General features: G+C 34.3%; 1 protein-coding gene across 1 annotated transcript; it reads right to left on the reverse strand.

Annotated features, from left to right (window-relative positions):
* Positions 1-9,255: 9,255 nt before the first annotated feature.
* Positions 9,256-10,263, reverse strand: LOC135226157 (tigger transposable element-derived protein 1-like). The gene is made up of 2 exons (XM_064265598.1): positions 9,820-10,263; positions 9,256-9,669 (listed from the first exon to the last, which is right to left on the reverse strand). Exons 1-2 carry the CDS (start codon positions 10,261-10,263, stop codon positions 9,256-9,258), a joined length of 858 nt encoding a protein of 285 aa, XP_064121668.1.
* Positions 10,264-13,025: the final 2,762 nt, after the last annotated feature.

The following is a 13,025-nucleotide window of genomic DNA, read 5'->3' on the forward strand; positions in this document are numbered from 1 at the left end:
AATGGATGATATATGTTAGAAATCACAAGGCGATCTGGACCTATTATCCTATTCTGGTGAGCTTCAAACTTTCCTTTCGTAGAATGGAAAAGAATTAAATAGGAGATTGTGGGTTGTACTTATACATCTAAAAAAGCGGAGGTAATAGTAGTGCAGGAAGATAAGAGGCAATTCGAAAAGCTATTAGAATAGGCTACTAGAATAAACAACATTCAAACCAATAAATCATACCCGCCAACAAGAAAGGAAAATTACTTTAGGACCTAGTAATTTGTGAACGAGATGAATTATGTTAAAGAAATAATAGTTTATAATGCGAGTATTCAGACCATAAATGTTCATAGCAATTAACCAGTTCATTCCAAAAGCAAGTGAAAAACAGAGATAAGCAAGAAATGAAAAAGTGGGAAAAGGATATTGGAAAACAAATACAACTTCTACAAGTGAAAAAATAAATAACTGGTTTAGTCCAGAAATAAATGAAGGAATTAAACAAAAGATTGGGATAAAGATTTTTCGTAAGCGATGACATAAGGGTTAAAATACGGAGATATTCATATTAAAATATTAGAGCAAAATAGTTGGATAAATATTATACCGAAGAAGAAAAGTAAACATCATTCATGACATACCAAAGAGACAGAAGGATTTCTTGTTCCAGAAAAGTTCAGGAAAGGGGTGGAAAAACAAAAAGGTCTTGCAAAAGAAAAAAATGCATGGAAAGTTATAGAACTAAAAATGTAAGATAGAAAATGCAGAACAAAAAGATTATACCAATTCAAAAGAAAATGGAAAAACGGGACTTGGAAGAAAAAACCCTTATTGAATAATCAAAGCAAAACCCAAACCAACCTAGTTATACTCATATAGCGAAGAAGATTGAATAAAACGAAGAATAGAAATAGGCCCTCTGAGTGAATGAAGGGAGATTAACGAATGCAAAAAAAAGGAAATTTGCAACGTTACTGGCAGAACGATATAAGAGAGAATGCACCCCTATAGAATAGATAATGAAGAAATAATGATTATAGAAAGTAAAGGGACGAAAAATAGTGAATATTAGCTGAACATAGAAATTAATGAAGTGATATTGTGCAGGCAATTAATGAAATTAAAAATGGGAGCTGCTGCAGGGCCTTGATGGAGTCCCTGCGTTATTTTATTTTGTTAAAGAAAAGTTAGTTCAATTCTATCGCAAAAGACCACTTGCTAATTATTTAATGACCCAAAGGTGTAGATACAGGCAAGATTTATGATGAGCACAAATTAGCCATATAATCCCCCACCCCTACTTTCAAAAGGGTGGATCAAGACTATGAGGCAAGTAATTCTCTTTTAGGCCTGTGATGGTTCGAAAACTCAACATATTATGAAACAGTGTATGAAAGGTTAAATAATGAAAAAAAATATTATGAAAACATTTGAAAAAAAAAATAACTTTGTTTAATATCGGACAAACACGGTTTCGTACCCGGAAAAAGTTACACAAACCCAACTGTTAGTCCCACCTGTGAGAACATATTCCAAAAATCTGAAAAGCGGAAATGAAACAGATTGGTGTTTATCTAGACTTTGCAAAAAGCTTTTGGAAAAAACAAAGTAGGACCATAACTATATTAGTCAAAAAAATTAAAAATTAGAAAACACAATATCGTAGATAAAGGTAGGAAGATGGCGTTCGAAAAAAATTTTTACACAACAGAAAAAACAGATAGTTGATTGCAAATGATGAGAAATCGGATGAAACCAAGGTAAGTGAGGGTGTAATATCCGGTGTGCCAAAAAGGTACGGTCGTTAGCTGCAATAACTGTTTGGTTATTATGGATTGAAGGACATAGACAGTAAGTGTTAAGGATTCGGTAGGGAGTAGTTTCCGACTGATGACCAACAAGAAATAAGTTTAGAGAAAATTACTTGTGATGAAAGATAGGAACGCTCTACAAAGAGACCCTTAACAAAGTATATGATTGGGCAGAGGAAAAATAGGATGGTAATTTAACTCTGATAAATTTGAATCAATAAATTATGGCGACAGAGAAGGCGAAAGCTTATATGCATTATAGGGACCTAATCAATGAGACAACTCACAAATAAGGAAGCAGTTAAAGACCCTTGGTGTGATGATGAACTAGGTAACATGTTATGCAATGATCAAAATAAGCCAATTCTTTTGGCAAAATGTAAAGCAAAAATGGGAAATGTTGTTACGGCACTTCAAAACAAGAAAAGCTGAACACAATGGATTATGCTTTATAAAAACATATATTCGTCGTAGTCCACTTGAAATATTGCAAAATATGCTATTGGTACCCACACATTACAAAAAGGATATTGCACAAATAGAGAGTGTGTACAAAAAGGTCCTTTGTAAGCTAGAATAGAAGAAGTTAAGGACCTTGGACTACTGTGAAAAGACTACAATCCTTTCTAAAATTATTATAGTCTAGAAAGGAGAAGAGCAACGCTACATGATAATTCAGGCAATGGAAAACAGATAGAAGGAATAACAGAAAAACATATCATGGAACTAAAAATATCAGAAAAAGAGCAAGCAGAGGTAGCATTAATAGTTGCCCAAAAACAATACCTAGGAAAAATAAGGAAAGCACCACCAGGACCATTTAAATCCAACTACGCACCAGCATCGATAATGCAGCGTTCTATTCAATGCGGTTGCCAGTTCTTATCTGAGGAATATATCAGGATGTGAGCGTAGATGTGTTTAAGAATAAGCTTGACAAATATCTAAAACTGGCATCCCAGGACCATCCAAAATTGGGAAGATGCGAAAATTCTACCGGAAGATGTTACTAGGCAACTCTCGGAGGTAGACATTAGAGGGTGCCCCTCACACTGAGGGACATGGGCAACCCGAAAACACGAACTGTTAAGGTCTGTAATGGTAAGGACAATTTACGCCCCCCCCCAACCTCCCCCCCCCTTCCAAGGTTTTAAAAACAAAATGATTGAAAAAAAAAAAACAGAAAAACGGAACTAGGTTTTCTTTGGGAAATTAAAACCACTCAATTCCTATGAACCCTAAGAAAATTGGAGGTTTCTTTAGTTATAAAGACAAGCTTCAGGATTTGATGAGATCCAAACATAATATATAAAATTTCAATGCCCAAGATGCCTTGGTAGAGGTTTAGTACGTTGGATCCTCTCGAAGGCGTTGCAGGTTCGTTATTATAGCCATCTAGGTCCTTAGTTATAGGGACTGGGTCAAGAAATATCCAATCCCCGGAATTTTTCAAAATATCGGACTCATGCCACTCCAAATGCCAAAATTATTATGTGGATTAAAAAAGCATTTTTCAAATAATAGGCACTACTAAACAAAACAGGCCTAACTTAAACGACCCTGAGTCTTTATTTATCAAGCCACCTCTTCCTCCAGGTTTAAACTCTAATGTTTCTTCGTCTCCATCTCTCCTTGGCCTAAGTGTTGTTGGCATGGGATTATGAACTGTTGTGGTCACTTTGGCTCTTTTGTCCTTTCATTGAATAGGTAGCCTTTCTCGCTCATGTTTGTTTTTATTTTTGTTTAAGTTTTAAATGGAATTTTTTTTTACGCCTGAATTTTTATTGGTCCATTAATTTGTTACTTTTAACTTGTAATTTATTCAAGTAAAAATTTGTAATTATTGCAGACTGGACGATGTGTTGAAAGGCAACATGAAACCGTTTCTCAAACATAAATAAAGCATGCTTCTTAGACTGCTCTGGTTCTTCCTGGGGACTCCTGAATGTTTTATATATATATATATATATATATATATTCATATATAATATAATTACTATATTAATATCATTAGTATATGTATGTCATATATATATATATATATATCTATATATATAATATATATATATATATCTATATACATATTTATATATGTTGTGGGGTGGTTGGTGGTGGGTGTGTGTTGTGTGTGTGTCAATTTAATTAAGCTGTACAAGTGACAGTATTAAATATATGGATTTTCAACCTTTTCTAAAATTCAATTCTAAAATAAAAATTCGTTAATAATTATTAGAATTGAGGCCTTATGATTTTACTAAAACGATTCCAACCTAACCGATAATATTCCCGTTTCGGATTCCATGCACTCCTGTATTCCAAAACTAACTATTTATTTATTTATTTTTCTTTTACACATTTCTATAATTCTCCTTTCTCGTTGCTCGTTAGGTATATTTATTCTTACTTTTTTTATTCTTACTCTCTTTTCCTATTCTCTTTTCGTTGTCCATTTTCGCAGGATAGAGACACGAAACAATAATGAAAGAATATTAAATAAAATGATGACAGAAATATCGGTCTAAAATGATGGGCTTTCGAAAATTAAATAGGGAGTTTTATTTCCTGTAAGATCTATATATCCTTATGATAAGCGCATATAGAGCTTGTAGGGAAAGAACTTTGAAGCTTAATAACTCATATTTACTATTATTTTATTATTATTATTATTATTATTATTATTATTATTATTATTAAATAAAATATTGACACCAACCAGAGCAGTGATATGAGTCTATGGCCACCACGAGTGGGTGAACCTGAAGGTACGATAATTTGCATTTTTTTTTTCTCTCTATTTCGCAAACTATCGATTTCAACAAGGTTTCAAGTACCCTACGATGGTGATGATGATGATGATGAGAGAGAGAGAGAGAGAGAGAGAGAGGAGGCGGGAATATAGTGCAGTGGCGAAGTTGAAAGTACGACGATCTGCAGCTTTTCTTATCTCGTGAACTAACGGTGCAGACAAAATCTCCGTGTCCTTATGATAAAGAGAGAGAGAGAGAGAGAGAGAGAGAGAGAGAGAGAGAACCAAGGAAACAAAACAAAGCCGCGATGAATCACAGAAACGGCACCTACGCAGTACGATAACAGCAGCCTGTTGAGTCTATCTCTCTCTCTCTCACTAGCTCCGGAACTCTCTCTCTCTCTCCACGTCTTCTTCTTCTTGTGGTTCCTGGTTCCTATATAATAAGCTCTCGCTCCACTATATATATATATATATATATATATATATATATATATATATATATATATATATATATATAGAGAAGAGAGAGAGAGAGAGAGAGAGAGAGAGAGAGAGAGAGAGAGAGAGTTTTGTAACATTTTTCAGATTTCTTAGCTAGGATGTTTAAAATGTGTGTTCAGATTTTGCATAACATAATGTAAAAGAGTATATAACATAGAATGTAAAGAATGAGAGAGATTATTTTTGTCCGTTCGAAGCTAGAGTTGTTTCCCTATTATGTCAATGCCTTGCGATAAGAGACCCCGAAGTTTCTGCTTTTCTTTCCTAACCTGTCAACACGTTTGATTAGAGATCTCCGTTGTACTTTGGATTCCTGTCATCACGTCCGATAGGGACTTTTGCTTCGATCGAATACGTGTCTTCGTTGAGCAAACTACGTACATGACTCACTCATAACTCGTTTCATACGAGTACATCTTTTGGCGAAACCACGCGTAGATTTCACGATTTTTCTGTAAAGTTGTGTCATATTCGAAGTTTCTAGAAGCATTGTATCATCTTCCTCATGCCTAAAACGTTTTGTGTCATCTCCACTGTCCAGCTTTCGTAAGGAAGGGTTTTTCACTGTAACTTAGAACCGCATAGCGTTCAGACCTTCTCTCTCTCTCTCTCTCTCTCTCTCTCACTCTCCCTCGACATACTTGAGATTACATTAACGTAACATAAATTGGTCACTCATATAGATTTCAGATTTGATATTATTTAGTGTTTTTGTGGAATCTGAACAAACATTGTAAAAGTGTGTAACGGCGCCTATTTTTGTGAAATTGTGAATTGTAGTGAATTTTTGAACAAACTGCAGCAGAAAGAAAATTGGTAAAGGTAAAGAGTGTTCTATTTTTATTAGTTGCAACTAAAACTAATAGTTACAATAGTTTGGTGAAATTTACATTTTTACACATTAGAAATTTTTGTGTTTTGTTTCATTTGAAGTGCTTTTTGTTTGTGCATTTATTCATTTTTCTTATTGAAGTGTATGCTTTTATTTTATATTCTGTGTGATTGGTGCTTTTTACAATTTTGGTATTTTCCACATTTTTCTGTGTTTTCATTTACATTCACAATTTAATTAACTTAGTTATTTTCATAACTTAATTGTTGCACATTTAATTGAATTTAACATTTGTGAATGAATTTGCATTTACTTAGAATTCTTTTCAAGTTTTATTATTGTTTAGCACTTGTGAATTAATTTCAAATTTTAAGTATTGCCTAACACTTTTGAATTTTGATTGAATTAATTTTCTTGAATTTTGTGATAAAATAATTTTGATTTAATTTTACTTAATGGATTCAAGAATTAATTAAACTTTACTTTGTTGTCAAGTAACAGTAATTTTCCCTGATATTGTGAATTTTACTTATAAATTTTGAGTTTGATAATAAATTTTTGTATTTTGAAATTTTTATATGTTTCTTTAAACCAGTATATCTATGGGATTTGCTTAGGTAGAAACATAGAGGGGTAATTAATCTGTTTTCCTTCAATTTACTTGAAGTGGGTTAGAACCAGGGAAGTACTTAGACTTATGAAATCAGGGAAATACTTAGACTTTTCAAGTTGTTGATGGAGTGATGCCCTTTTATTAATTTAATTTCTTACAAGATTACCTCACACCTATTTTGATGATTTTCTGCAATACTGGTAAGTTAAGTTGTTAAGGGATTATTGTTGCCTTTAGAGTATTAAGTCGTTTAGTACCTGTGATGAAGGTTCAGGTGTCTGGCTGTTGTGAGGTAACAATTAATGAATGGTAAGTGTAGTAACCAGATATTTGGCACTTCTTCACAATATATATATATATATATATATATATATATATATATATATATATATATATATATATATATATATATATATATATATATATATATATATATATATATATATATATATATATGTATAAATAAAGATTCAGTTATTACATACATATATATATATATATATATATATATATATAATATATATATATATATATATATATATGTTACAGTGCAGATAACTGAATTAAGGAAATTATTCCAAAAAGGCATTAACTTATAAAAGAACTTAAGAGAAGACACGGATAATAAGAAAAAGGGAAATGGTGAAAGAACAAAATTATTTTAAGAAAGAATCGTCTTACTCAAACCCAACCCCAAATGACCATGACATTCTAGCCATCAAGAATCTGGACTGCATCTCCCAAAACCTCTTTCACCCTCATTTCCGGAGATTAAGTGGCCAACAAGCGGTATTGCCCAGGCACCCCCAAGAAATTGGAACTCAGAAAACTCGGTCACACCTCATTTACGCCTACACCAGCCCTCTTCGCAGGATTAATTGGTGCTCCCTTTTTGTGACAGGTCAGAGAGAGCCAGGGGTAATTCCAACGGCCCATCTGACAAATGTTAGAAAAGGAATTCTATGCGCCCTTGTTTAAAAAAGGGGAAGTGTTAAACTCGAAAGGTCCACCCTTTTCCAAGGGTAGGCCTATGGTTTTAACCAATCAAATCAGCAGTGCCCGATTGTAAGGATTTCCCAAAATAGGTCTCAACGAATACCCCACGAGGATACCCGAGAGTAGCAACAAGAGGCGTTTCCAAATGAAGAATCTATGAATCACTACAGAAGAAGTGACAGGAAGGCGGTTTTGTAAAAAGTCTGTAGCCACTCAGACACAAGAATTCTATCAGAAGATGGCACACCCAGTCAAAATCCAAAATCCGGAGGTGGTGCTAAGAAGATGTCATCCGAATAAAAAGGCTGGACAGAGAGAGAGAAGACAGTGGAGAACAAGTGGAGGTACAGTGGAAGTGAAGACAGAAAGAGGGAGAACAGGGAAGAAGAACCAGAGGTGAGGGAAGAAGTGCAAAGTGTGGTGTGTGAATAGACAGTGATAAGTGACAAAATTGTACTTAGTAAAATTCCCTCGTGCCTAATAGACTTGCAAACAAAATGAAGTGCCTTCAAAATAGTTTGTCTCGGTCCAAGCGCTCAGAAACAGAAAGTGGAAATATTATAAGAACCCCTATCAAAGAATAAACACATATAAGGACATATCATTTTAATTATTCCCAAAAATATAATTTTAAGATAATCCAGTTAGATAATATTCCACAAGTTGCGATTAATTAAATAATTACTGCCAAACCAATTCCAGCCTCCCACTCAGTCAACACTACCTTAGAGCTGTTACTAGTAGTTACTAGTACATATATACACACACACATATATATATATTATAATTTATTATATATATATATATATAATATATATATATAATTATATATATACAGGATATTACGTCTATATATATTATGATTAATATGTATATGATGATATATATAGATATTATATATATACATAAGACGTTCTAGATAATATTATAATATATAATATATATATATATAATAATATATATAGTATATCTATATTATGTATATATATATTATATATTATACATATATAGACGTTTATATATGCGTATATAGATATATATATACATATATATATATATATAATATATAGATTATAATAATATAATATATATATATATATATATACAGTAATACCTTGAGATACGAGCTTAATGCGTTCTAGGACCCGAGCTTGTATGTCAATTCGCCCGTATCTCGGATCAATTTTTCCCATATAAAATAATTAATCCGTTCCAACCCTCTGAAAAAACACCTAAAAGCAGTATATTACAGTGGAAAAACATGTTTTTAATTGTTCTTATTCACAACCTACGCCCACAATATAACAGATACCTATGTACTGGTTATGATCTGCAATAAAATGTGACATTATTATGGAGTTCTTACCTTCGAGACAGACGGTAGTGGCTAACGGCGGTGTGTGCGGAGGAGGAGGGAGAGAGAAAGGGGAGGAGAGAGACTTGATGGCAACACATTCGGTATGCTACACTTTTGTAACACTACGTAACATAACTTAAACTTTAAATTTAACTTAAATGAAATTAGCTTACTGTACACACACTTAAAAATAAATGTTAATCTTACATTACACTAAACTTAATTCTAATTTTGTTTTCATTTTCATTTTTTTACTTTTCTTCTTCCGGCTTGGCTCTTTTTGCCTCGCTTTTTGACTCGCTTTCACCTTCACTTTTTGCCGGCCTTTTTAAAAGTAACCTATCGAGGGATGTTTGCTTTTGTCTTCCCTTCAAAATGTTACAAAAATGACGTACACAAGTGTTGTCACAAAAGGCTAACGCACGACCATCCCAACTTGTCCGGGTGCCTCTTTTCCATAAAATCAGAAAACTCCTGCCACTTCGCTAACATCTCTCTGATTTCCTTCGTAGAAAGGCGGTCCTCCTCTTCCACCTCCTCTTCACTACTGAGCTCCTGCAACACCTCCGAATGTTGCATCTTCTGGAGCTCGATCAATTCCTGTGTCATGAGCTCTTCCTGATGCTCCTCGACAAGGTCGTTCATGTCTGCCTCATCTACCTCCAGCCCCATGGACTTTCCAAGAGACACGATTTCATCCACCACAATAGGCTCAGGTTCATCAGGGTCTGGCGTATCGAACCCTTCAAAGTCCCTCTCAGCGACGGAAGCTGACCACAATTTCTTCCATGCTGAATTAAGAGTACTTCGTGTGACACCCTGCTATTCATCGTCAATAATTTTTAAGCAATGGACGATATTGAAATGTTCCTTCCAAAATTCACGAAGGGTGAGATTGGTGTTGTCTGTGACATTGAAGCATTTCTTGAACAAATGCTTCGTGTACAGTTTTTTAAAGTTGGAAATTACTTGTTGGTCCATGGGCTGGAGGAGTGGCATGGTGTTGGGCGGGAGATAACAGACCTTGATGAACCTGTACTCATCAAGAATGTCCTCTTCCAGACCAGGAGGGTGACCGGGGGCATTGTCGAGGACCAGGAGACATTTCATTGGCAGGCTTTTCTCGGCCAAATATTTTTTGACTGCCGGACCAAAGCACAGATTAACCCATTCTGTGAAGAAATGCTGCGTAACCCAAGCCTTAGCATTAGCACGCCACATCACTTGCAATTTTTCTTTCAAGATCCTTTGGCTCTTGAAAGCACGTGGGTTTTCTGAGTGGTACACCAGCAGTGGCTTGACCTTACAGTCACCGCTGGCATTGGCACACAAGGCTAGAGTTAACCGGTCCTTCGTGGGTTTATGGCCCAGTAGTCTCTTCTCCTCTGCCGTGATGAATGTCCTCCTGGGCATCTTCTTCCAGAAAAGGCCAGTTTCATCGCAGTTTAACACTTGCTAGGGGATGTATCCTTGTTCTGCGATAACTGAGGCAAAGGTTTTGACGTAGTCTGCCACGGCTTTCAAGTTGGAACTTGCTGCTTCCCCATGCCTCACAACCGAGTGTATCCCAGTCTCCGTTTTTAGAAATTATCGAACCAGCCACGACTGGCTTTGAAGGTTTCCGCTGGCGTCGAAGTCTCCCTTCTCTCAGCTGCTTGCTTTCCTTTCAAGTCATCGTAGATTCCGCTGGCCTTTTCACAGATGATCGTCTCGGTCACGCTATCTCCCGCCAACTGTTTCTCCTTCATCCATATTAAAAGAAACCTCTCCATCTCGTCATGAATATCACTGCGCAGCTTGGAAAGGATGGTTAGTCCTTTGGCAGGCTTGGTGCTCTTTATAGCATCCTTCTGCTTGAGGATGGTACATATTGTTGATGTACTCCTCTCATATTGGCGAGCCAGCTCAGTCACTCGTACACCACTCTCATGTTTTTTTATTATTTCATGCTTTATCTCGATTGTCATCATACGCTTTTTCTTTTCACTACCCTTGTTTGCACTTGCTTGCTTTGGACCCATTGCTTATTCACTTAATTCTGCACTGATTAATGCAAAAAACCCGTAAAAAATGCAAACACTATGGCCGATGCTCGGAGATAACTTTACGCCGCGACGGAGATCCGACGGGAAAGAGCGAGCGATGCTGTCCTCGTGAGCAGCCTCTCGCACACTCGGCCACCTAGCAGCCGCATCGGGAACTGTCTCGTATCCTCGTATCTCAAATTTGTCTTATCTCAGGGCAAAGATTTGCTCAATACTTTCCTCGTATCTCAAATTTCTCGTATGTTGGGACACTCGTATGTCGAGGTATTACTGTATATACTACATATATAATCTATTATAATTATATCCCCTATATGTATATATATCTATATATATATATTATATTTATATATATATCTATATATATATAACAATAATAATAGAAATATAATAATTAATATATATATTATATATTAAAATAGATTATAGTATATATAGATATATATATATATATTATTATAATAATATAGATATATATACATATAGTATATATATCTAAGTATATTATATATATAGTATATATATATATTATATGATATAATATATATAAATATATATATATAATATATATATGATATAATAGATATATATATATATAATATTATAAATACATATATGATATATATATATATATCTATATAATATATATATATATATATATATATATATATATATATATATATATATATATATACATATAGATATATATACATCTAGATATATAATATATATATATATCTATATATATATATATATATATATATATATCTCGTATATATAGTATATAATAATATAAGTATATATATATATTAATATTAATGTAGTATGTTTATATGGTATAAAGCTTTCTCCTCACTTTTATAAGTATTCAATCCCTTGTAAATGTTTTTTGCGTTTATAAGTATTTCACTTGTTTTTAGCCTCACTTTAATACTTCAATTAATTACTTAAGTATTTTTATTCCTAGAATACTTTACACTTTTCTGCAATAAATATTCTAAACCGTTCTTATTTTTCTCGCAGTTTTGTCACTGGAACTATAGACTTTAAAGACGCAATTTAAAAGCGACATTATTTTGTTTCATTTCTTTTTCTTTGCTGTCAATTGTGTCTTACTGATAGAGCGTGAGACGTTGTTTTGATTTTTTGTCTTTTCTTCGCCTTCTTCGCGGTCTTGTGTTTTCTTTGTCTTACTTTGAAGAAAGTTGGTCTAGATGTTTGTGAAGAAATAATTACTGCTTGTGTTTAGCTTTTGTTTATGTTGCTTTATATTTTACTTACGGTGATAATGATCCATTTAAAAGGTATAACCATACTACCACCACTACTGCTACTACTACTGCCACGGTGGTTGATCTCCTACTAAAATAAAGAAGAAGACATTGGCGGTTAGTAAAGCCTAGCCACCTGGAGTACAGCAGTGAAAGGAAAAAGCATATGATGACTTTGGCCCTTCATAACTCTGAAAATATTCAACCAACTGGGACGAAATTCTGGCTTTAGAAATTTCCTACAAACGTCTCTAATCTTGCCAAATTTCATCGCAATCCGTTCAGCCGTTCCGGAGATCTAGAACTCGATTATTTACTGGCGTTCAGGGGAGCATTAACAGTATCTCTCGGGGTTTCGTTTTAAATAACGAAATTTTAACGTTACATACAGCGTGCCTTTCAAATTAGCCGCCATGATTCAGATTTGCCGGTGCTCGGGTGCGGACTCCTCACCACTCTACAGGGTGTCCATAAAGTCCCAGTACCATTACTAGTATTTATTTATTGTAGTGGTACTGGGACTTTATGGACACCCTAGACAGAGTCGTAGTTTTCTTAATTAATGTGTGTGTGAATAGCAGGTGATGTTAGGAGAAGCCGGCTGGCTTTTACTGCCAATTATCTTAATTAAAAATTATCACACATGTTGAATGTACCTAAACTGTTTTTTTTAGTTTTCGTGATCGTTGACCTTCAATAGTCAGAATGTTTTTGCACACATACACACACACACACACAGTTAACCTGGGTGAGTAATTTTAATGTGAGTTAAGGATTATTTTCTTTTGACCCAGTCATAAAACATATGTTCCCGAAGGATTTGAAAGATAGAATAAAGATGATTACCAATAGGTAGATT

This window comes from Macrobrachium nipponense, chromosome 14 (assembly GCF_015104395.2).
Source record: "Macrobrachium nipponense isolate FS-2020 chromosome 14, ASM1510439v2, whole genome shotgun sequence".
NCBI lineage: Eukaryota > Metazoa > Arthropoda > Malacostraca > Decapoda > Palaemonidae > Macrobrachium > Macrobrachium nipponense.

Excerpts from the sequence above, each read along its gene's own strand:
- LOC135226157 (XM_064265598.1), bottom strand. The coding sequence starts at position 10,263 with ATGCCCAGGAGGACATTCATCACGGCAGAGGAGAAGAGACTACTGGGC. Across the intron at positions 9,670-9,819 it reads TCCAGCCCATGGACCAACAA|GGTGTCACACGAAGTACTCT; the intron begins GTAATTTCCAAC and ends GATGAATAGCAG.